Source organism: Ursus arctos, unplaced genomic scaffold, assembly GCF_023065955.2.
Source record: "Ursus arctos isolate Adak ecotype North America unplaced genomic scaffold, UrsArc2.0 scaffold_14, whole genome shotgun sequence".
Classification (NCBI taxonomy): Eukaryota; Metazoa; Chordata; class Mammalia; order Carnivora; family Ursidae; genus Ursus; species Ursus arctos.
In genome coordinates this window covers 64064037-64089072 of record NW_026622808.1, presented here as the reverse complement: position 1 = coordinate 64089072, position 25036 = coordinate 64064037, and the positions used below count along the sequence as shown (strand labels likewise).

General features: G+C 55.0%; 1 protein-coding gene and 1 long non-coding RNA gene across 15 annotated transcripts in view; one reads left to right on the top strand and one right to left on the bottom strand.

Annotated features, from left to right (window-relative positions):
* Positions 1 to 24155, top strand: part of ATP2B2 (ATPase plasma membrane Ca2+ transporting 2) — a 365663-nt gene extending 341508 nt beyond the window's left edge. For 11 of the 13 annotated variants that reach the window (XM_026501360.4, XM_044385058.3, XM_026501361.4 and 8 more), the window contains 9 exons: positions 2378 to 2557; positions 2746 to 2833; positions 5155 to 5261; positions 5708 to 5899; positions 8467 to 8680; positions 10288 to 10499; positions 10682 to 10789; positions 12693 to 12875; positions 21069 to 24155. In XM_026501360.4, the coding sequence (XP_026357145.1) occupies positions 2378 to 2557; positions 2746 to 2833; positions 5155 to 5261; positions 5708 to 5899; positions 8467 to 8680; positions 10288 to 10499; positions 10682 to 10789; positions 12693 to 12875; positions 21069 to 21380 (1596 nt within the window). In that variant the 3' untranslated portion in view covers positions 21381 to 24155. Of the gene's footprint in view, positions 1 to 2377; positions 2558 to 2745; positions 2834 to 5154; positions 5262 to 5707; positions 5900 to 8466; positions 8681 to 10287; positions 10500 to 10681; positions 10790 to 12692; positions 12876 to 14124; positions 14297 to 21068 lie in introns of all 13 variants that reach the window. The other 2 variants (XM_057311933.1, XM_044385062.3) reach the window with 2 other exon arrangements.
* LOC113257170 (uncharacterized) lies at positions 11130 to 21155 on the bottom strand. Of its 2 annotated transcripts, XR_007191738.2 has the most exons (4): positions 21050 to 21155; positions 19874 to 20017; positions 18895 to 19041; positions 11130 to 11746 (listed from the first exon to the last, which is right to left on the bottom strand). It is a non-coding gene; the product is annotated as an uncharacterized LOC113257170 (long non-coding RNA). The 2 variants fall into 2 exon arrangements; XR_008959129.1 differs by lacking the exon at positions 11130 to 11746 and having other exon boundaries at positions 12605 to 19041.
* Positions 24156 to 25036: the final 881 nt, after the last annotated feature.

Here is a 25036-nt window from a genome sequence, read left to right as displayed (position 1 = left end):
CAGAGTCATGACCTGAAGTCTCTTCCAACTCCAAGACCCCAAGCGTCTTTGAATCAAATATAACCCGAATTATTCCTTTGAAGGCAGGAGACAAATAAGGCATATGTCCCCAAAAGAGCAGTGGCTCTTTCCTTTCCTCTGGAACAGGAGACAGCAGGGGGCTTCAGTCCGGGTTACAGCCATGGTGAGGACACGGATGAATTATGTAAGCAGGATGTTGGACATTCCACGTCCCCACTCTCCCTGGCTCTGTAAAAAGAGCCTAGGTGAGCCTCCGCTGTGGCACGAGGCAGAGGCCTTGCTCACTTGGCCCCCAAGCCCCAGGGGGCACCAGAAGCCTCTTCCCCAGTCCCTGGAAATGCACCCAGAGGAGACCTGTGGTCAGCTTTCCCTGTTCTACCCCTTGTGATGAGGAGATCACTACTTGTCACTACAGAGCTGGTCTCTAATACAATTCTGGGAGCTGGAGGGGCCTCCTGACCTTGGCCTGGAGCTGGCCTCTTCACGACATTTGTTCCTTGCTGTGCCACAAGATGGCCATGCTCAGGAGTCTTGATTTTTCTCTACAAGCAGCAGTGGGGGAGCGCCTGAAGGAGAGTGACACCCAGGCTGAACTTTAGGCAGGTGGCTGGTGGTCAGGTAGGGGAACGATGGAAGAGGGGCAAGGCCGGAGGCAGGGAGACTGGGGGGGGGGGGGCTGGGCAGTGACCCGAGCTTGGAATGGTGGTGCTCTGGGTTGAAGGAGCAGCAGGTGCTGTGGATGGGGGTGGACAGAGGCTAAAGATTTTCAAGATCAATCCCTGTTTGGGCAGGAAGGGGACCAGTGGGCAGGAGTTGTCCACAGTCAGGTTTTGAACAATGTTCTAATTCTCCATATGAGTTTGCTGGGGACGCCCTAACAAAGCATAGTTTGGGGGGCTCTGACAGCACAACTGGACTGCCTCGCAGTTCTGGAGGCTAGAAGTCCAAGATCATGGTGTCGGCAGGGTTGGTTTCTTCTGAAGGCTGTGAGGGAGGATCTGCCTCAGACCTTCTCCCACCCCCAGCACCCCCCCAAGCTTATGGGGTGTGCTGGGGATCCTCAGGGTTCCTTGACTTGTGGCAGCAACACCCAGTCTCTGCCTTCATCGTCCCGTGACATTCTCCCTGCCTGTGTGTCTGGGTCTAAATATCCCCTCTGCATAAAAACCCCAGTCACATTGGTCAAGGGCCACCCTGCCAACCTCATCTCGATTACCTCTATAAGCACCCTCTGTCCCAATAAGGTCACATTCACAGGCACTGGGAGTTAAGACTTAAATGTATTTGGCGGGGGGGGGGGGGGGTGGCCACAGTTCAGGCCATAACAGTCTTCAGACCCTCTTAGCTGTGGCTTGTCAGAGTGGGGATGGGAGTGAGCTCCCCAAGCACTATGATATGCAAGAGAAGTGGGAGTCAGACTCTGCGCCTCTAAGCCTGAGATTCTAAAGTGCTTTGGTCTTCTGGTACAACGGGATTTTCTGCCCTTGATATGTCCTCTTCCACTCAAAGACATTTTGCAGCAAATAGCAAATATTACCTTATTATTTTATCATTCATTGGTCACTGCCCATGGGTCAGAATCCCTTGTTCAGTTGATCTGTGTTGTGTATAAAGGGCTGCAGCAGCTCCAGGCCGGTTTCTGCATCCTAATTGCTGGGCAAATAAATCCACAGCTCTGCATAGGAGCAGGGAGCGGGGGAGGTGCTTACCCCCTCCTGACCGGCTGACTCTGCTCTGGCCTGATTGGCCCAGGCATCAGTCTGTCATTACAGCAGAGAGGGCAGAAGGCAGTCCTTACTCTCTCATGGAAATGTCCTATTTTACATGAAGTATAATCATTTGTATTTATTCTAACCCAGTGTCACATTCTGTAAATGAGCTCCCAAATGCAGTGTCCCCCCCCCCAAAAAAAACCCTGAAAATACGTGAACATATTCCTTGCTGAGTTTGCAGGAACTGTGCATGGGAATAAAGCAGGGACACATTCCTCTGCGACTTTCACCTGGGGTGTTATTGAGGTCTTTCTCAAAGTCCTTGCCCCGAGATCAGGATAGCCAGCGGTTTCATCACAGAAGGGACCATCACAGTGTTAGGTGGTAGCTGCTGGGACTCTGCTGAGAATTCTGAGACCACATCAGGGTTTAATCAGAGGATCCTGTGACCAATTAACAATGCCTGCCATGGACACAGGAAGGAAGGAGATGGCCCACGTGCCGTACGTGCTCCCAGTATCTCATGGTCATCCGGGCCCCTCCCACTGGAGCTGCTCGTACACAGGGCTCACTCTGGAATCCATAAGGGCAGTGAGGGCCTGCCCCAGTGGCACTCACCCCCATTGCTCCCGCCCTCCTGCCAGGTCCCAGAAGCCATCCGCAAGTGCCAGCGGGCAGGCATCACCGTCCGCATGGTCACTGGTGACAATATCAACACAGCCCGGGCCATCGCCATCAAGTGTGGCATCATCCATCCTGGGGAGGACTTTCTGTGCCTGGAGGGCAAGGAGTTCAACCGGAGGATCCGCAACGAGAAGGGGGAGGTACGTGCCCAGCACAAGGAGTCCTCAGACAGATGAGCTGGGGGGAGGGGGGACTGGGAGGCATGGGGACCACGTGACTCTGCAGAAGCCAGCCAGTGTGCCACTCAGAGCCCAGTGACTCTGGGTGAGTCCCCTCCCTTCTCCAGGCCTCAGCTTCTCTCTCTGACCCCCTCCCCATCCCTCTCCAGATTGAACAGGAGCGAATTGACAAGATCTGGCCAAAGCTCCGGGTGCTGGCTCGCTCCTCCCCCACGGATAAGCATACCCTCGTCAAAGGTAAAATGGGGGGGGGGGGGTGAAATTCTGAGGCCAGGATCCCCTTCTCTCCTGGTGCCCACAGTTTCTTTCCAGGACAGAGGGTTTTTGCACAGGGCTCTCCACATCTGGCAACACCCTTGTCTCACCCCATTGCAGCCCTGGGAGGCCCTCTAAGGGCCACAGTGAGATGGGGAGGTTGTGAGTCTTCTCTGTGGGATCCAGTTCTTGTAGGAAGCAATGGGACTGGGCCTGTCTAGGTCCAAAACTCTTAGCCTGAGGGTCGAACAGGGTCCACAGACATGTTGTATTTGGCTGGTATAGTGCCCTTTTCGATGTTGAATTTGGATGGCTTTATACAGACTCTCCCCTGACATTTGAATCAGTCTTCACCACTACTTATTGTCTGCCATCCAACCCATTTCGCTTATTTATGTTCTTAGTCTGTCCCAGAGCTTGTGAGTTTGAGACCCTTGGTCTACCTGGTCTCTGAGGACCCCAACCAACATCCGTAATGGGGACCCCAGGCTATCCTGGGAATAGCAACCTGAGAGATGAGGCCAGAAGCTAGCATCCTTCCCCTTCCCTGTCTTCCTCCAGAGAGAAAGCCTACCACTTGTTGAGCCCATGTAGGTGGCCAGGTGCTAGGCATTTTTAGAGTCATACAGTCCTGGCTTCAAGTCCTGGCTTGGCCACTAATCTGTTCTATAGCCTTGGGCAAGTCCCTCCTCTTCTGTGACTCAATGTCTCCATCTTTAAAATGGCCATAGAAGGGCAGGTTTCTGGCTGAGGTCATCCCCTGGGCATCTCGGATTCCTCTCCCAAAATGCTGCCCAAGGACATTAATGGAGGCAGGCTTGGCTTGGGGACAGAAACACAGTGCCCCAGAATCATAGATACCAGAGCGGGAGGCCCCCCCAACCCATCACTCATTCATTCATTTACTCATTCTCTTGATACATGTTTTTGAAGGGTCTACTAAGTGCTAGGCCCTGCTCTTGGCAGACATGGTCCTTCCCTCTTAGAGTTCATGGTCCAGATTCCAACCAGCAGACATTAAATAGGTTTCCTTCCACAGACCTAGGGGCTGTATTGGTGGAAGAGAAGGGTGGAGCCTCCTGTTGGCTCTCACCCAGGCTGGGGATGGATGTCTCATCATAGGCCATCGAAGGTGGGTTGAGGGTCCAGGAGAAAGGACCTGTGTTTCAGGCGGGGCAGAGAACTGCACTGTGAAAGACCAGAGGCAAGGATTTCCAGATACCTTCAAGAAGTGGAAAGACGCTCACTTGGCCAGGCAGAAGGGAAACTTGGCCCCCGCCCTGCTCTGGGGGAGTGTGTAGGCAGGTAGAGGGAAACGGCAGGAGCGAGGGCGTCGAATGCCCAGTAGACAGAGACTGGAGGCTGAGTCTTGGCTGGGGACTCAGGACTGCCACCAGCTGGGGGGAGCAGCCCAGGATGACTCCCAGAGCACGTAGCCTTGGACCTTGGCCTGAAGAGGGTGGAACTTGGACACACGCAAAAGGCTGGGGGAGTGGTTGGGGGCTACACAGGCTTCTCAAGTCAGGGGCCCCACTCCCTCATCCCATGGGCTGCTGCGGCTTGCCAGGCACAGGACGGGGAGAGACACGGACGGGAGCTACGGTGATCTGATCGGGGCAGGTGAGGGTCCTCAAGGAGTCACAGAGGCTTCCCCAGGGGCAGTGGTATCTGAGTTGAAACTACAGGTGTGTGACAGGCACAGCTAGCCGAGGGAACGGCCCAGCAGACAGGGGAGAGGGGGCCGGGCTTGCAGATGGAGAGCCAAAGGCAGATGCTTAATAGACCCAAGACACCCAGGTGCCCCTGAATATTTTATTGAGGGTGAATGTCTGGAGAGAGGTCAAGGCCAAATTATGGGTCAGGGGTCATTGGCAAATGGCACAGCCCAGGCCTCCTCAGGAGTGACTGGACCCCCAAGTAGAAGGTGCTGAGGGAGCAGATGGTGGGAGAACAGAGGAGCTCCTGGAACCCAGGCAGAGGGGAGGCGTTTCCAGCTGGGGTGGCCACCAGTGTGGCCAAGGGCTGCAGACGGTGAAGAGTGTGCTGGAGAGGCCGTCAGGGCCCAGACCACAGAGGGCCACAAGCCAGCCTGGGGCTCAGGTGCCCAACACCCCCTGCAGGTGCTGGCCGCTGTGGGCAAGCCTGGAGCTGGGAAGAGCCACACAAGAAGGGGGGCAGGGCAGGGGCCAGAGAGGAGGCTGGGCCCGGCCCAAGGTCCTCACAACGATCAGGGCCCGCCCCGGGTGGCCTCGGCCCCACAGAGTGTGCCGGGGCCCTGAGCACACTCCTGCCCCACCCCACAGGCATCATCGACAGCACACACACCGAGCAGCGGCAGGTGGTGGCCGTGACCGGGGATGGCACCAACGATGGGCCTGCACTCAAGAAGGCTGACGTGGGCTTCGCCATGGTAGGGGCAGCTCACAGTGGGCCCCGGGGTGGTGCCCGGCAGGGCCCCATAGGCAGGGGGTGTGGGCAACACAGCCTCAAATTGGCTGTGCGGGGACCCCTGGTTCACACTCAGCTCACCCACCATCTACCTCACGTGCCCAGTGCTCTCAAGGCTGAGCCTGGCCCCCCGGGGTCTTCCTGGAAGGGTGGAAGAGGGCTCCCTGCCATGATAGGTGTGGGGGAGGATGGGCCAGGGAAAGGCTTCCTGAAGGCAGAGTTGGCCTGAGGGGCTGGTCTGTAAGGAGTGCATGCACACACCCCATGTGGTCTGGCCGCGCTGGGCAGCTGGGAGTATGTGCGGGGGGTTGTATAGGGCTGCGGATGTGCAGGGGATGAGAACAGTGCTGCCTGAGCTGCTCACCACCCCCAGCCGCCCCACACAGGCTCCTGTCCCTGTCCCCACAGGGCATCGCAGGCACAGACGTGGCCAAGGAGGCCTCAGACATCATCCTAACGGATGACAACTTCAGCAGCATCGTCAAGGCAGTGATGTGGGGCCGCAATGTCTATGACAGCATCTCCAAATTCCTGCAGTTCCAGCTGACGGTCAACGTGGTGGCTGTGATCGTGGCCTTCACGGGTGCCTGCATCACGCAGGTGGGTCCTCCGGGGGGGGGGGGGTGGCAGGCGGGCAGGATGGGGCATGCCAAAGCCTGGGGGCGCCCCCGCCAAGGGCCACGGGTTGCATCACAGACCTCGGGTGCAGGCACAGCCCGAGGAAATGAAGCTCAGCAAGGTGGGGGGCTGGCCCAGGGTCATCTGGCAAATGGAGATGTCAAGCCTCACCCCTGTGGCTCTCCGACCTGGTCCTCGCTCCAGGAGGCAGAAGGGGTCATCCTCAAAGAAAGGCAGAGCCCCCAAAGGCCCAGAGGGAGGCAGGGGCAGGGCGGGGCCCAAAGGGGATTAGGAGACCAGCTCAGGGCAAAGAGCCAGCAGGGCCCTGGGGGCCTTAGTTCCTGCAGGCAGGTGAAAGGAGAGGCCTGTTTGCCTGAGGCCCTGAGGCCAGGTTGGGGCTCTTTGTCACTGGGAGAGGCAGTCGTCTGTCAGGATCACCAACTGGGTCACGAGCAGCCCCATCCCGAGCTCAGGGGACGCCAGCCAGCCGGCCTGCATGCCTTCAGCCTCTCTGCTTCCTCACCCAGGCCCATGAGGCGGGAACTATGATGATCCCCATTTTACAGAAGCGGAAACTGAGGCTCAGAGCCTGGACCAGCCGGGAACCTGCCATTGTTCCTGCAGCCTCCTGCCTTCCCCTAGGGGCTGACCAGCCTGGCCTGGGGAGGAAAGGGCCAGTATTCCAAGGCTTCCCAACAATCACATGGGTAGACAAGCTCCTGTCCACAGAAAGGAGCCCCCAGAGACCCAGAAGGCAGCGCGGCCCCGGAAAGCTTCGTGGCCTTAGGAATGCTGCTCCCCTCTGCTGCATTCTGAGACCCTGGGGCTGCATGTGGCAGCACCCAGTACCCTATCCTGAGAGTCAGAGCTGGGAGGTGGCTGGTGGGTCCCTTCTGCAGAAAGGGCCCTCTCCTGGTCTGTGGGCAAGAGACTCCCTCTAGTGGTGGCTCGGGGAACACCCCCCACAGCACAGCCGCTGCTGCAAGGCTTCTTGGGGACCCCACTGATGCCAGATGGGGAAACAGGTTCAAAGAGGACTACCGGTTTGCCTAAGGCTTTAGACTGAGTTGGTGGCAGGGCCATGTAGGCCATGGTGGGGATATGGGGGGCCCTGACCCCAAGGCACATGTAAACAGAGAAGGCTGATGAACAGAAAAAGCCGCAGGACATGGGGAAGGTGGCTGCTCCAGGGCACAGGTGGGAGAGGCAGCCTGGAGGAAGGGGCTCTGGCGAATCTAGGAGGTGAGTGAGTGTATGGGGTGCAGGCAGAGTGGGCCTCAGGGGCTGCACTGAGAAATGATAGAGGGGTGAAGAACTGCTCAGTTTAGCCTATTAGGCTTACGGGGTCGGTGGGCTTCCTGAAGGAGGTGTTCCACCGTAGATGAAGCTAACACCAGAGGGGAAGGTCTGGGCTGGAGAGAGAGTGACGCTAGGGAGAGATGGGCACCGCAAGCCAGGGGGACAAGTGTGGAGAGGAAAGCACAGCTGGGGAAGGGGCCATGGAGGGCACAGAGTTAAAACACTATGGAAGAGGAGCCCTGAGGGAGAGCGAGAAGGAACGTTCAGAAAGGAGGAGGAGGGCCAGAAGAGTGGGTTTAGGGGCCAGGAGGAGACAGTGGCCACGCGAGGCAGGGAGGTCAGTGAGAGGAGGCTGGAAAATGTGTCTCTCGACTGGTGAGAAGGAAGGTGCCAGTGACCCTGGAGAAAGGGATTTGGGGGACATGGAAAGGCCAAAGTCTGGCTGCCAAAGACAAGGTACTTGGGGCTGCAAGGGAGGAGGGGACAGTAGATCAGCTCTTCGAGGCAGTGTACCCCACACGATGTGATTGTGCACAGAGCGGTACAACTATATGATCCCAGTCTCAGCCAGAGAGAGGCATGGAAGGATCCACACCAGAATGTGGATGGTGGCCGCCTGGAAGTGACAAGATCATTGATGAGTTTTAGCTTCCTCTGCTAGTCCCTACTTGCCCAAACTTTCTACATGGAAGTATGTTATTTCTGGAATCCTAGGTACACACAGTAATTGCTTAAGGTAAAGTGGGACAATGAGGTAAGAAGGAACTGGGTGGTGGTGACAAGGGGACAGGGGTCACGGGCAGTTTGTGGGACAGCAGGGACCAGAGCCGTGGATAGTGGAGGGGAAAGCAGCAGCAGAGGCTGAGCAGATGGGATCTGTGCTGGACGCGGGGGAGAGCTTGGCCTTAGCCAGGGGAGATGTGTCCACGGGGGCTGAAGGGGCCGACGGCACATGGTGGGCAAGTTGGTGAATTTACCAGAAGGCAGGGAGCTGCTGACCATTATGCTTGGAAGACCCAATTTTCTCCTTGGGGGAGAACACAGGTGGGCAGGTCTAGGCTGTTCTCCAGGGAAGGGAAGGCCCAGCAAACCTGCCTGTTCAGCGGGCAGGCCAGCTGAGGGCAGACCCACTGGGCAGAGCCGGCTCGAAGGGCCACCAAGAGGCTGCTGAGGCCCACGCCCGGCATTTCGCAGCAGCGGGTGCAGCCAGCCTCCCCCATGACAGCCTTCCCCACCGCTGCTGTCTCCAGGACTCCCCTCTGAAGGCCGTGCAGATGCTCTGGGTAAACCTCATCATGGACACATTCGCCTCGCTGGCGCTGGCCACCGAGCCGCCCACCGAGACCCTGCTTCTGAGGAAGCCCTATGGCCGCAACAAGCCCCTCATCTCACGGACCATGATGAAGAACATCCTGGGCCACGCCGTCTACCAGCTCACCCTCATCTTCACTCTGCTCTTTGTGGGTGAGTCCCCCACCGGCCCACCTGGGACGCCCTGGCCTGGACCCAACGTTCTGGACTCACATCTGCCTTCTTGTCCGGCAGTGACGTAACAGGGGCCCAGGGCTGGGAAGTGAGTTGCTCAAGGTCACATAGCAAGTCTTGGGCAGAGCCAGGCCCCGTCTCAGGTCTGGCCAACCCCAAAGCTGGGGCTTTTCCACTGATGACAGCTCCAGACGCTGAGTACGCACTGGGCAGGGTGGCACCCACTTGCTGGTCTATGCCCCTCACACCTGCCCCTCCTCTGACCCATCCCTGCACCTCATCCGTGCCCCATGCAGCCATCCTCACTGACACCTCCTCGGGAAAGGCCAAACGCCTGCAGCGCCGCCAGCCATTTCCATGGCATTTCCCTTAGGCTCCTGCAGTTAGGTCTCTCCGGCAAATGGTGCAGGCCCTGCATGCCCTGAGGCACACAGAGGCGAGGTGACCTGTAAGCGAACTGCAGAGTCTGGGTGAAGACCAGGCCTGGTTTCCTTGGGTGCTTCAGAGATGATGTGGGCAAAGCCCACCCTGAGTCACGGAGAGGCCCAGCATGGGAAGGGGCTGGCCCACAGTCACACGGTGAGTCCGGGCCAGCCGGGAGCTCCCAGGATGGGCAGGCTTCTCCACGGGAGGAGCTGGGCTTGCAATGCCAACGAGCCCTTGCCCTCAAAGTCCAGGGTACAGATGTGGGTAGGGCATGGACCCTATTCCTCCAAGGGCAGTCCTCTTGTATTGGAAGGCGGTGTGTTGGCAGGACTATTGTCAAGCGTATTTGGCGTCTTCAAAGAAGCCTGAAAATGCAAAAGTAGGAGAGAAGGCTGCCTGGTGGGGGTTCCTGGTTTACTTGCTGGCTTCCCCCTTGAGCACCTACTCTCAATCTTGGATTCAGCTAGACACCTCACACTCAGAAAACCCCACAAGCCCTCCTGACACCAGCTTACACAGCTTTGCCGAGAGATATAGAATGGCATCGGGCCTGTCATCAGTGCATGTCCACACAGCAGCCCGGGGGGCTCCTCTCCACCCATCATGTGATAACTCGGATACAAGAGAATGAGGCCCCATGGGTGGAGCCAGCCTGGCCTAGGAGCCCCAACCTCCACATAGCAATTGATATTTCCTATAAGAGCCCCAGAAGCTTCCAGAGGTTCAGCAAGGGACAGAGTCGGTTACAAGAAGCACCATTTTCTGGGAAGCCCAAGGCCATGGCCTCCCACCAGGGATTCCTAGTTCACGCCCTGTCCTCCCAGTCCTCCCAGTCCAGATGAGTTTGCCAACTGGAGGTCACTCTATAAGCAGTGTCACCTGACGATACAGCTTGCATTCCACCTTTATCAGATTTCCACAGAAAAGTGGGATAAAGCACTGAAGGTCTTTCTCCCTAGAGAAGAAAGGGTTTTGTCACCCCTCCACTCACACTCAGGACCACCCAACAGTGCAGACCCACCCTGCCCCCTGATATCCACAGCACCGCCTCCGTCTCTGCATGACCCTCCCGGCTGCGCAGACAAGGCCCCCCACTCAGGGCCGGGCGTCTCCCCCAGCCGGGGCCCTCAGCCCCACTCCCGCCCTCGCCCTCTCGGCAGGCGAGAAGATGTTCCAGATCGACAGCGGGAGGAACGCGCCCCTGCACTCGCCACCCTCGGAGCACTACACCATCATCTTCAACACCTTCGTCATGATGCAGCTCTTCAACGAGATCAACGCCCGCAAGATCCACGGCGAGCGCAACGTCTTTGATGGCATCTTCCGGAACCCTATTTTCTGCACCATTGTGCTGGGCACCTTTGCCATCCAGGTAGCCAGGCCCCCACCCCAACCTGGGCCGGGGTGGGCAGTGAGCAGCCAGCGCCCTTGGCCATGCCGAGAGCCCAGACCCCCGCATTGGCCCCTGACTCTCTCTGTCTGTCTGTCTCCCTCCGTCTCTCTGTCTCTCTCGCTCTCTCTCTCTCTGTCCCTGTGCTCCCCTTCGACCTCCAGATAGTGATCGTGCAGTTTGGGGGGAAGCCATTCAGCTGCTCTCCGCTGCAGCTGGACCAGTGGATGTGGTGCATATTCATCGGGTTAGGAGAGCTCGTCTGGGGCCAGGTAAGTTCCGGGTGGGTTGTAGGAGGTGCCTCTTGGCAGAGGAAGAGAAAGAGCCCTGGACAGGGAATCCGGGAGTCCCAGGAATGGGTCCCGGCTCTGCCATGGACTCAGCGTCTGACCCTAGGCAAGGCCCTCCCTGTCTCTGGGCATCTGAGCCATGGGGCTTGGCCCAGGTCCCGCACACTGGTCTTTTGGGTACCACCGCTGTGATTTTTTTGCCTTATATCTATATACCCCGATCCTGTCATGTATTTGATATTTTCTTTCAATCAAATCAGTTTTTATTGAAATTCATTTCAAAAGGCAGCTTTATATTATTAACATGATTAGAAAATCAGTATCATTTGTCATAAAGAGAAGCTAACAAAAAAATAATAATGTAATGAGAGCAACATTATTAAACTCTAACTCGATGCCATGGCCCGTGAAGGCTCAGAGCCTGAAGCCAGCTGCTTGTTTAAGAGGATAATTAGTAAGTGGTCTGACACCAAGCAGAGACTCCCTCAGAGAGCTCCGAGGAAATGTAGGAGGGGTGAACTCGGCCTTGTCTCAGAGTGATGCAGTGCCGTGTCTGACATCCTCCCCGGCTTTGGGGAACCGTGGGCTGGATGTTCTGTAGGGACCCTTCCAGCTGTGATCCAGAACATTCTCCCACTGGTTCCCTTCCCTACTTCTGCCCAAGTCCTAGGCATGTGTGTGCACATGCAGGCATGCACACGCGCACACACACACACACACACACACACACACACACACCCCTCCACGGCACTCACCGCTTGCAGCCTAACCAGGATGCAGTGCTCATGAGAAGTACCTGGAGCCAGATCTGGGCCAAAGGGGCTCAATTCCCAAGATGCTCCATCATCCAGGTAATGGGAGCCCCAACTGGCCTGAGACATCGTTCTTGCCTTCAAGCTGTTCCAGGCTGGAGTGGGAAGTTGCAGTAGCAGAAATTAACTAGAGGATAAAGAAGAAAATTTAGTTTCATCCAAAAGGCACTTCTTTAAACTTTGGAGCTTCTTTGGAAAGTTGATAAACTAGATTTGACTCAGCAACCCCATTCCCTGGCTTCCTTTATCCTTCCAGAGCCCACACCCTCAGGGAGCTCTTGGCATCTTGAGCTGACTCCTAATGCCTGAGGATGATGCCAGCGGGCAGCGCTGAAACCTGCAGGGAACCCGTGAGGCTGAGTGTCCAGGCCAGCCCCTGTGTGTCCCTACAGGATATGAAAGGGGCCTCTGATCTCTGCCACCTCCATGTCCCCATAGGGCCTGCCTTTCACGCCTCGGCCCCATGGACAAGCCCTTTGGAGTACGATTAAGGATAAAAGCATATCCCCTTCTCGTATTGCCTTCCCTTTCTGGGAGGGCAGCCATTCCCAGAGTCCCAGGATTGGCTGTCCCCACAGTACCCGTGCCCTGAGCCCCTGCTACCCGCACTCACGTGCCACAGGACCCAATGATCAGGAGAAATGAGCCCAGGGATGTGAGGGCCAGCTGTGGGCCAGGTTCATGCACAGCGACTTAGACACACCATCTTGCCTAATCCTCAAACTGTGAGAATTGCCCCCAGCTTTACAGACGAGAACACCAGAGCTCAGAGAAGTTAAATGACTTACCCAAGGTCACATGACCTATGAGGTCTGGGTATTCAAGGTCACACCTGTCCAACTCCTAAAGGCCAAGATTTTCCACTGTACCCCCCAACTCAGGATGAGTGAGTGAATTACAAAGCAAATCAATAAGAAATTATAGAAGATGGGGTTGAGGAACAGGTCGGATGAGTTAGGGAGCGAGCCGCACATAACTAGGTAAGTAGGGGGAGGCCAGCGGCTGGGGTGGCAGGTCGGGAAGGAGGCCGCCTGCGGGACAGCCCCCATCACCTGCCGCTGGACCCCCTGCAGGTCATCGCTACCATCCCGACCAGCAGGCTCAAGTTCCTGAAGGAGGCGGGCAGGCTTACGCAGAAGGAGGAGATCCCGGAGGAGGAGCTCAATGAGGATGTGGAGGAGATAGACCACGCCGAGAGGGAACTGCGGCGAGGCCAGATCCTGTGGTTTCGAGGCCTGAATCGGATCCAGACCCAGGTACAGGAGACTCCCGGGGCTGGGCCACGCCTAGCCAGGGCAGGCAGGGGATGGAGATGGGCGTGCTCCGTGCCACCCCACAGGCCCACAGGGACGGGGCTCCAGCCCTGCTCTCACCACCCACCAGCCTTTGGTACACCCACGCTCCCCACACGCACGCTCCCGTGGATGCTAAAGAAGCTACGGGCTCCTCAGGAACCTTCCATCTCACCCCTCAGACCAGAAAGGGGTCACACGGGGGGTCACGCCCACCATGGGTTTCCAGGGGGGATGCCCCTAAGTGGGGAGGAGGCCTGAGGGCTGAGGTGAGTGTGGGGCTCTGGGCAGGGTTGTGGGGCAGCCACCAGGAGGGCCAGCACAGGGCTGGACACGAGTCGCTGTAAGGCCAGGGCCAACCCCAGATTCTCCCGGGCCTGGGAGTCAGCCTGTGAGGTCCGGGCATCTCTGCACATGTGTGCATGTCCCCCACCAGGGCCTTCAGACACTGCCCTCTGGCCTCCACCACGGTGTCGAGGCCACTCTCGGAAGCAAAGTTGGGTCTTCCCCATGCATACACTCACACATACGTGTGCAGCAAGGGCACACAGGGCAAGCACATGTGTGGGATGGGTTTCTTCCCCAGGACAGACACATATGCTGCCACCATCTGCCCCCCCCCCCCCAGGCCACACGCTCTCGCACAGCCCTCTGCCTGGGCTGGAGTCCTAGTTCACACTGTGTGTTCACAGCCCTGTGAGGTGTGGGCCACAGGACTAAGAAACTAAGAGAGGGTGGGCCTCTTGCCTAGACCGTGCCTAGCACCACACTGTAACAAAGAGTAGATCGTCTGAGCTGTTTCACGCCCCATAGGGCACTCCCCAACATCCTCTCGTTGGCATTCACAGTGCCCCCCCCCCCGGTTTTAGGGGTGACCGAGGTTCAGAAGACAGCCCTCTCAGAGAACTGGGGTGGGGGCGGGACAGATGTCCGACCCAGAGCCTCCCGACACAGCTGGGGTTCTCCTCCACAAGAACCCCAGCATGCAGCCCTCTTGGCCAGCCCTCCCTGGGGCTCTGGGGTCTACAGAGGGGCCTGGCACCAAGCAGACGTCTTTCAGAGCCTTTGAGTGTGTCTGGTAGTCTTTGTTTGATTTAAGTCACGTTGTCGTTGTCACCGTGGCTGCGGCTGTGCTCGTGGCATTGCGCCTGTCAGTCGTGTAGCTGTGTGTCCGTTCTTCTCGCAACTTGTCTCGTTCTCTCCTCCGTTGCAGATTGAAGTAGTCAATACTTTCAAGAGCGGGGCCTCCTTTCAGGGGGCCCTGCGGAGACAGTCCTCCGTCACCAGCCAGAGCCAGGACGTAGCCAATCTCTCTAGCCCTAGTCGCGTGTCGTTGTCCAATGCTCTTTCCTCTCCGACCAGCCTTCCTCCTGCTGCAGCTGGGCGTGAGTGTGAATCCTTACTGCCTCGGGCGCCACCGACGCCAGTGCTGGGCGGGCAGGGGCCGGGGCACCAAGGACACGGGGGGCAGACAGTCATGGCGAGGCCCAGGGGGCTGAGGGGCCATAGCCATTGAGAAGGGTCCCTGCTGGTCAGGAGAGCATAGCCAGTCATGGGGTGGCAGTCCCTTGGTGGGCCAGGGTTGGCTGGGGTCAGGGTCAGGGGCTTAACCACTCAGCCAGGGGGTCGTGAAGGTCAAAAGTGGCCAAAAAGATCTGGGTCAGTCAAGGATCGGCATCTGGTTGGGAGTTTCCAGTGATCAAATGCTCCAGCCCACCAGAGGGTCACAGCAGCCAAGGGGAAGCAGTCAGCCAGGATGGCAAGGAGTATCCCAATTGGTCTAGGGCCATACTCAGTCAGGAAAAGCCTGGTCCACAGGCCAAGGTCAGAGCTGGTCAGGAGGTCAGAGTCTTACAGTTAGTTAGGCAAAGGGTTACCATGGGTCAAGGCCATCGAGGGTCACAGTCAGTCACAGTGGGGTCCAGCCAAGAGAGGGGTTACTATTGGTCAGAGGTCCCAGTGGGGGAGGGGTCCCAGGCCACCAAGGAGATCAGAGCCTAGAGGCCCTCGCCACAGTAGTTCAGAAACCTCTGCCTTCTTCCCTTGTACGTCGGATGGCATTAGCTGCCTTACACACACTACGCCCTGCACGCCGAAGGTCTGACCCCTTCCTAGAAAGGACAGAGCTCCTTACCCATTCAGCGTGACCTCAGGCAGTAAACGGTGAACCACGCTTCACATCTTGGCTGGGTGTCAGCAGGCCCTGAGGGATCTGGTCCAACCCATGGTTTTCTGCCCTTCCTCCTCTGAGGGATGGCCAGGGACTCTGGCCCCCTCCATTTTCTCCCTCCTGCCAAGCTCACCTCCTCATGCCACCACTTCCAACCTGGATCTCTCATCTCTGGCCTACGTAGATCTTTCTGAACCCCTCCATGGCTTCAGGCCCCAGAGGGATTAAGAAGTCTCTATTTACCACCTGCCTCCCTTACCTTGTCTTCAGTCACCCCCTCCCAAACTGTGGGGGAGCCCCCAGTTCTGGTCTTCTCAGATTGCCACAATGTTATCTGCTCCAGCCCTCAGGCTTTTGATGAGGAGCAGGCTCTGGGCTTCATTTCTCCATACTTTATAAAGTGCCTATACCCCCATCCAAACACAGTACGGCCACTGCACACATCCCCTCCCACTGAGCGGGAGAGGACCTACATGCCAGGTGGGCCATCTGAGCCCTCTGGCAGAAGACACGAGCCACAGAGAGCTGCTGCTGGCCTACGCTCATGTCCTTGAGTGGGTGCAGCCCTGCCAGTTATGCAGGGTAACAGGGAAGATGCAGAAAACGGAAGAAAAGCATTTCTGGGTTCATTCTTTAGCACAAAAACCCAGCAATGGGGAGGCCAGGCAAGCCAGGGTGAAATGGAGATCTATTTGAGCAGATGGGGTCCAAGTCATGTTGCCATGACTATCACTAGGAAGTCACTGCCAGGCTTTCTCAGGGCAGGAAACACTTTGGTCTCATCCTGTGCCCCCCCTCCCCCACAGAGAGCCTCACCCGGTTGACCTCCTCCTACGTCCACTTCGCTCTGGCCTTGCTCAGCACCACCACCTGTCTTGAAGTGCAATGACCAAGTGTTCCAGGCTGGGGGTGCCTGGCTGGCTCAGTTGGTAGAGCATACAACTCTTGATCCTGGTTCGAGCATAGAGATCACTTTTAGAAAGGGGGGGGTGGTTCCGGTCTGGAGAGCCAGTGGGGAAAGAATCCATTTCTTTGGGTTCCTGCCATCCCTCCTGGTGACTCCTCCATCCCTCTGGCTGGGTCTGACCTCTCAGAGGCACGGTACTTCACACTGGCCACAGCCAGAGCCCGCCTGGCATTTCTGGGCACCCATGCAGCCTTTGGAAGTCTTCCCATGGCTTAGCCCCACGCCTTAGCTCTCATAGCTAGAGGAAGAGCTCAGTCATCTCAAACCCGCAGTATCATTCTCACCTTTTCTTCTGTCCTTTATAAAACCATTCAGTAAGGCCGGTCAAGCAATAGCCGGCTCGCAACACTTCTCCCTCAGAGAGACACCGATGTCTGCCCATCCTCCATTCTCTCTGAGGACCCAGAGGGGCTGGTCAGGCATGGCTCCCTCATCCAACTGCTATCTTGAGCATCTCGTATTCCTCCCCTCTACCAGAGAATCCAGACTGTAATTTGGGGGTGACTTGTGGAAGCCTGACCATCCCCCTAGCCAAGAGTACTGGTTCCAAAAGCGATCCCAACCTCTGTGGCTTCAACACACACATCTGATCAATACAGTCACAGTGTGAACTTTAAATAAATACCCCCAGTTCCTCCTTCACCTGAATAGTTGCTTTAACAATACCTCCTCTGGTCTCCAAGGACTCTGAGGGCCTTCTAGTTACCAGGCAGGGTCCCTTCAGGAGTCAAAGGCTTTTTTCTCACAGGGGGTGTGACACCAGTGGCCAGGAGTAAGAGAAGGTGTCCCAGATTGGGTGGGATGGAGAGGTAGGCTGCCTCCCACCTCCTCTGAGCAGGGTCTTGTTCCTGGGGATTCTCCAGCAGAGGAGGGTGGCCCTGTGCATGCTGAGTCCAAAATACCTGGAATCTATAAACCCTAGGAGTCAGACCACCGTCCCCTGGGTTACCAAGAGTTGACCACCAAGGCCTGTGGTGGGGCAGTGTCTGCTTGGGGCAGACTTCTGACTCATGACCTTGGGATAAGGAGCCCCCCACCCCATCCCTCCCCCGGCACCACTGTGAGGAGGTGAGGAGGCAGACAGATACATGCGGTGACATGACAGGCAGGTCAGACTTGCATCCAGAATGTTTGGGAGGGAACTCTGGTCCGCTCTCTTTCTTTCCTCTTCTGCCTGACGCAAAAGTGAGTTTGTTTTTTCCCCTAGAAACTTAAAGGCACATGCCTAAGGCCTTATACTTAAGCCTCACTCAAGATTTCCCAAAGTAGTTTCCATACCCTTCACTTCTCATATGCCTCACCAAGGAAACGGGAGGGAGGACCTGACGAGACATCCATTTCACTGAGAAAGACACTGAGGCTCGGAGGACTGGCCTGACATGGCCACGATCACACAAGTGAGTGGCCAGAGGTCTGACTCCGAAGTGCCTCGTTTTCCCCACCATCCCACACCACTTTCCAGACGAGCCCATAGCCCTGGACCCTGCAGAGGTTGAATTTCCATTCCAGAACCAGTGCCCATCCCCACAGCCTCACGAAGTAGAAAGGGGTCCATCCCCCGGGCTCTAGAAGGCCAAGAAAGTGGTTTAATTTCTGGAATTTCTGCCAGCCTGGCCGGGACTGGGGAGAAAGGCACCTTCCCGCAGGTGATCAAGGACAGAATGAGCATTTGGCTCTGTGATCCGAGGCCAAGCCGCCTGCCGCTCCTGCTTATTCCCCTCAAACTCCTAACGGATCTCAAACCACGTTTGTATTTAACAAGTTTGTAGCAGGCTCCGTGTTGGTCAGTGAAGGTCCTCCTCCTTCGAACCAACCAGGCCAAGCACATCAGACTCCTAACCTAGAACCGGCTACTTCCTGGCCACTACCAGACAGAGGGCATCTCTTACTGCCACTTCCCCTTCACCTTCCTGATTCTGAGGTCTGCTAGGGCAAGGAGTGCGCATCTCTGAAGGGGAGAAATGAAGAAGGAAAGAAAAGAAAGCTGTGCCTCTCGTTAGCATTTTGGTGATGAGTCTAGTGCAATCTTGGGTTGGCGAGAAAATGGCTTGCTTCTCGGGGCGGGGGGCCTAGACCTCTCCACTGTCTGAATATTCCATGTGTTTGTTTCCCTAGAGGGCTAGAGAACCCTGGAGACAGAGTTCAGCAAGAGAGAGTGAAATTAAAAGAGGTTGTGAGTCTTTAACCTTGAGCCTGAAATGAATGTGAATCAATCCCAGACTCTTGGCTTCCCTGAAGCCGGGTAAACATTCGAGTATGTCGAACCCGTCCCAGCCCAGGGCCGACGCATTCTCTCAGAGCTGTCCGACACATGCGTGGGTCTCCTCTCCCTCTGTGCTGATGAAACCACAGTGTCTGAAGTCCCACAGGCCGGGTCCTTTCCCTTCTCCCGTCCCCCCGTACCCAAGTGCAGCTTCTGCCCCCAAAATCTCACTTTAGGGTAGGCAGGGATGGGAGGCGGAAGAGCTTTTTTTCTTCCCATATTTTTTTCATTTCAGCCGTGGAGAGAACCGAAGTGGACACTTGAGATGACCGTGGCGGGGTGTCCCGAAAAGTCTTGTCCCCACAGTCTTGTCCAGAGCAGTTCATTCTTTCTGTCGTCTCCATGCCAGGGGGAGGGCAAGGGGCCTGCATCTCATTGTGTGTTGTCCCCTTTGCATTTTCAGTCCCATGACAGGGTCCCGCCACCACCCCTCCTCCTCCACCAGGCGCTCCAGCTGGCACCTTATTGGAACCAGCCTCAGAACACACTGGGCACTAGGCTGGGCAGTTATAATGACAGTTATTCCCATTTTACAGATAAGAAAACTGAGGCCCATGACACCTTTTTTGTTGGTTTGACTTACTTGAGGGTGTAGCGGGCTGCTCATCAGGAGATCAGAATATTGAATAATCTCTACAGAGCCATGAACAGGGAATCCAAGGAGAAAGAGGCCTCAGAGAAGTCAAATGGCTGTCACGGCATCCACTGGCTCTTGCTTGGTGCCTGGTGCCTGTTATTTAAAACATGATTCCAACAAGCAGGGTCCCCATGAGTCCCCAACCCACAGCACATAAGAAGGAAAAGGGACAGAGATGCTTTTGAGCAAACAAGGAAAAGTCAGAACGAGTAACAATGGCTGACAACCAAAGAGAGAACCTTTAAAAAAAAAAAAAATCAAAACTCTGGGGTCTTACAAAAGACCGAATGGATTACTGACCAACCTAAAGTTAAATTCTTCTCTGCGTACGCTAAATCCAAAGGCAGGGGAGCAGCTCGTGCTTTAGCTGCACTTCCCTCGGAAATAGTAAAAGAAACCCCGCGCTAGGACACTTAAAACCATCAGCCACAGTCATCTAGAAAATTTACTTCCATGGACAGGGCTTTTCCCACCTGTGCCCCACCAACAAGACACCCCTGGGTTTAGCTGAGAGTTCCACAGGTCCTGGAACCACAAGGGCCTCCCCACAAGAACCCCGCTGGTCCTCTGCCCCTCCCCCTCCCGCCGCCGCCCGCAGGCCTGTGGTGCACAGCCAGCCTCTGCTCTGCGGCGAGGGCCATGCAGGGCACCCTCAACTCCGCGGCCACCTTGGCTGACGCTCTGCTCCTTGGAGGCACTGATGATGCCTCACATTCCCCCACCACTGCCTCTGCTCTGAGTTGGGGTTAGGAAGAGAGGAGGAAATACCTTTGTCCCAAGTCCCATCTGCCCCTTGAAATGACAGGCACAGCTTCCCCCTCCCAGGAATCTGGAGAAGGCACCCCTCTCTCCAACACGGGGGTCCTATTCCTCGGCACCCCATGAGGCAGGACAGAGGGACAACCCGTGAGGCAGTGTGTCTTACCGAGGTCAAGGCACCAAAAGTGGCAGAGCCATCCAGGACTCAGACTCGGGTCTCCCGGACTCTGAGTCCAGTGCTCCTTCCACTAGCCTGGAACACTCGATGTCCAGCCTCCTTTCACTCTTCAGAAAACCACGGGTTCCAACTCTGACACAGAAAATGAAAGAGCATGCTTTTTTTGTGGCTCGGGTCCACACCCCCTAGAATGTCACCCAGGGCTGGGTTTGGCCATCTGATTCTGGCCTCCTTTTGGGGGGTTTTGTGTTTTCAAAGCACAAATAAAGAAATAAAATACCCCAGGAAATAAGGGACCCCAAAGTCAACTCCAATGACTGGCCAGGGCTTTGAGTCTATACTCGAGTGTTTACCTCCCAAATGCATGAGGAAAGAAACGTTGGGTACAAAGACCTCCGTTCACATTGTCCAGGCTTCCAAGTGTAGCCATGTGTCTGTCTGTGTGTGCCGTGTGGTTCCCGACCCCTCACCGTGGCATGCTCTGGCCGCTGAATGTCATCAGTCCGCCAGCTGCTCCGTGCTTTCTGGCTGCCTCCGCTCTGCACCCCAGAAAGCCCTGAGTCGGCTCTGGTTTGCCTTGCTGCCTTCGGTTTGATGTTCCTGTTCTCTGGACCTCGTGTGTCTTCTCCCATCCCGGCTCAGCCAACTGTCTCTCCTTCCCGTTCCTTTTCTCTTTGTGACATGGTATCTGTTCCATGTTGTATGGTTTCTTAACTGCGTGTGGGTTTCTTAAGATTAATGTTCTAAACCTAGCTTCTCCTCCTTCCTCCTTTATTCCCCCGGTCCCGCTCCCCTTCTGCATGGTTGAACTTCTGCTTTAAAGTTAACAAGGCTCAGTCTCTCACTAGGTCTGGGCGCCCGCCGGAGTGGAGTGGACTATGCTTCCTCTAACCACTGTTTCCCACCGTCTCTGCGATGGGGCTTGATTCCTCCCGTCCTAATACTGTAGTTCTGACCAAAACCAAAGCAGTTTTTAAAACCTCATGGATGCATATAACCTGAGCCCCCTCTTCCAGTCTTCCCCCTCCTGCCCCTGCTCATAACACCCAGCGACTGTGGATTCCAGCCGCCGCCCGCTGTGCCCTAACCCCTCCCCCCACCCCTCCTCCGAGTCCCCCCTACCCAGCTTGGCTGCCGGCCCCCGCCCAGGACAGAGCTTCTCACCCCCGTGCTTCCCTTGCAGATTCGCGTCGTGAAGGCGTTCCGTAGCTCTCTCTATGAAGGTCTAGAAAAGCCTGAGTCCCGAACCTCCATCCATAATTTCATGGCTCACCCCGAATTCCGGATCGAAGATTCACAGCCCCACATCCCCCTCATTGACGACACCGACCTGGAAGAAGATGCCGCGCTCAAGCAGAACTCGAGCCCGCCGTCATCGCTCAACAAGAACAACAGCGCCATCGACAGCGGGATCAACCTGACGACCGACACAAGCAAATCAGCTACCTCTTCAAGTCCAGGGAGCCCCATCCACAGCCTGGAGACGTCGCTTTAGCTGAGGACCCCGCCGCCACCCACCCACCCCCCGGGCCCCACCCATCCAGGCCCCCAGCTCACCCAAGCAGCAACGAGCAACAACAGGAAACCAAATACTGGCGAGAAAACCAACATTTCCACCCAACGGACCCTTTTTCTGGCTGCGATGCTGTTTGAACTCTTTTTCACTTTGAGGCAAGGGGCGGATCTCCTCGGAGGGCTTACGGGAGTGAGCGATTTTCCCACAACAAGCCCTTCCTGGCTCCCGCCCAAACACGGACCAGCCATGCACCCGCCAGGCCACCACGTCCCCTGCATGAATGTACTGTACACTTCCAGTCCTCCCCTTGTTTGGTTTTGGGGGGGGGTCGGGGAGGGTTTTTTGTTTGTTTTCTTAGGCGGGAACTGCAAACAGACTCTTTTTGAGACTATTTATCCAATCCACTGGTCTGTGAGTTTTTGAAATGCTTGCGCAGCATGGTCTCAGTTGTATAGGTTAATTTAACAACTTTTTGAAACTGCAGAGCTTAACTCACCTAGTAAATTTGCACCAACAGAACCGAAGAACTTCATAGACACTCACAAGGTTATATCCATTTCTTTGTATCTATATCAACGTATACTTTTCCAAGACTGTATACGTCCATATAGATAGGTATATATATACATATATATACACACACGGATATATAAAGTTTTTTTGCCGGCATGTTGCCTTGTTTCCGCTTAAATTGCTCTATTTTAACTTATTTATGTCCTAAAACAAGAATGTAATTTGTTTACAAACCTGTAGATAACGTCTTTGGCTATTTGTACGGTTTAAGAACACTGGCGGCTAAGATGTTACAAAAACAGCTCAGCCCAACAGACACTTCCCTGGACTGCATCCTGGATGTTTTACAATAGCCATGCTCTGATTTTTGCCTGCTGTTTCCGTTCAATTATGTCACTACCGCGGGAGGCTCAGGCAGAAGCTAAACGCTACCGAGGAGGAGGATCCATCTGGAGGGGGTGAACGCCGTGCTCCGTAGACACAGGGAGAGGAGGAGAGAAGTCTTCCTAGGGTCGCAGCACTGACGGCGGGCCCGGCCCGAGGATGACGGGGTCCGCCCAGCTTTGGTCGAAGACTTTTCTCTCGATGAAACTCACTTGAGTTTACTAAGAGCATTTCAAAAAGAGGTTCTCTTTGGCACTGTCTGGACAGAGGGTGAGGTAGTGTTGCAATATTATAAATGCTACTGTGTTGTTGTTTTTTTTTTTTTTTTAGTAATTTAGAGGTTTATTTACTTACAAATGCGCGTATGAGCTGTTGGCATACTGGATGAGGGTCATTATGACTTGCTGCTTTGATTTTTATTTTTGAAGAAGAATAGCCTTTTTCTCTGCACTATTTAGATCCGAACGAACCTTATGATGTGTATATTGAGATGTATTCAGTGTGATTTTTAAACCAAATTGTCTTCCTGTAGTCGCAATATATACTGTAGCCTTTTGACAGCAAGTCTTGCTTTCCCAGACAGAAAGCCATTCTGAAACCCTACAGTATCACAGGTGAGAAAAGGTGGTTATTTTCCCCCAGACAATAACAGCACTAGTAATCCCACTTAATGAGAGCTTATTTAATTGTACTTCAGCCTCTTAACTGCTAAGCACTTTGTGGGTATCAGCTTTTTTCATAAAAGAACTTTTGTATTTAATACAAAGTTTGCTTTGAGACTTTTCAGCATACGATCTTTTTCCATAAACTTGTACAGTGCAAAAGACATTTTGAATACCATGATCGATGATGTCCCATGCTTCGAGGAAAACCAAACGCTTTCCACCTCGCTTGCGAAATTCATTCCTCATACTGATCCCTTCCCACAGTTGCTCTGTGTCAGCTCGGCCCTTCCCTTCTCCAGGCCCAGAGAATTCTTCCACAAACAAGATGAGAGCCACTCGGGAAAAGAGCCATAGTCAGCTGGGAGGGCCTACGGCTGGGTGGCTGTGAAGGAACCTGAGGGTTTGGGATCCCAAGTCAGCCCATCCCACCTGGCAAAACCTTCCTGGAAGGAGGACCTTCTGTGTGTGAGAGCATCACATGAATGTCGTGAAGGAATCTCTCCGAATGTACCCAGCAGAGGAAACTGCATCCCCAAAGGGGTGACCAGCCCTCAGACGTGCTTATTGGATTCCAGTACAAACACCGCCAAAAGCCAGCCCGCTGTTCTCCTGCCGAGAAAGTAAAGACCTGCACATGTAAAAAAAAAAAAAAAAAAAAAAAAAAACCTGGAGCAGCTTTGGAACATTGTGTTTTTTGTAGTTTCCTTTCTCAAGGTTTTCCATCTCTCCACCTTCTTGGTTCCAATCCTGTGTCCATGACCTCATTCCACGAGAGCAGGAAAGCCGCGCTTGCCCACCACGCTCCCTGTTCCTTCGGAGCCAGGACACAGGGAAGACAGGAGGGCTTTCTCTGGGCGGAGCCTAGCTTGGGGAACAGGGAGCAGTGGAAGTGACCGAGGATACCTGACATCAGTGTTGGTCTTTTCTTGTCAGGGATGATGGATGCGCGCGCGCACACACACACACACACACACACACACACACACACAGAGGAAATGATTGGTTTGTCAAAACTCACTGTAGTACATAAAGCTTGCACTCTGCGTCCTATATCTAGCAGCATGGGGTACGTTTGGCAGTTCACCCCATTAGGGGGTAAGTAATTTATGACCATTCATCTGTTTTTATGAATTTTTTTATCTAGACAATAATTGTAAATAAAGAACTCACCGTCTCTGTTCATTTAATACTATGCAACGCTTATGCTTTCAGTTGCTGACTCCTTACTCCCACAGTGTGGTTCTGAAATGTCTGTGGTTTAAAAAAAAAAAAAAGGCAAAAAACCCAACATCAAACAGACTGCAGTAATAGATCCTCTGTAACTAGATCTTTTTGTTCCAGTTTGAGACTGCACCATCCACTTAGCTGCTTCTCTGTCCTCCGGGCGAGGGCTCCAGAAGAGAGATTCATTCTGAGGTCTAAGCTCAGCAACTTGTCTCCCCTCAACAGAGGAGAGAAGAGCAGGGGGCCCATTCAGTGACCCCTCGGGCTGGAGAATCGCCCACCTTTGGAGGTGGGCAGGGAGGACTGTTTGCTCCCTGCGACTCAGGCCAGCACTCCCTAACTCTGAAGCAGCCTCCATTGCTCCCACCAGCCCCTCACCATGGCCCCTTGCCCCCCTGTCCCAACCAGAACACGGAGTTGACAAGGGGGAGGGTGCCCTGCTTTTGAGACGAGACCAATGACAATGATGGTACCGGGCCAAGGACTCTAGAACCGTCTCAGCCTGGGTAGCCTACTTATTGAATAGCTGCTCTTTTCCCAACCATGCTGAAATGCCACCTGTACCACATACTGAGAGCTTATATAGATTTGGGTCTATTTCTGGAATTTCTCTTCTGACCCCTTATCTGGGTGTCTCAGCCGGCACCAGCCATACAGTTCTAATTACTGTCACTTTATATAATGTTTCATCATGTGGAGGGATAAGTACCCTTCCCTCTTTTCCTTTTTTTAACAAAACGCCCTGGTTATTGTCTCACAGCTATTCTTTTAAGTAAACTTTAAAATGTCGCCAAGTCTTCCACCTCCTGCCCTTCCCCCACCCAAGGGCCCTGTCATTCTATGTGCAAA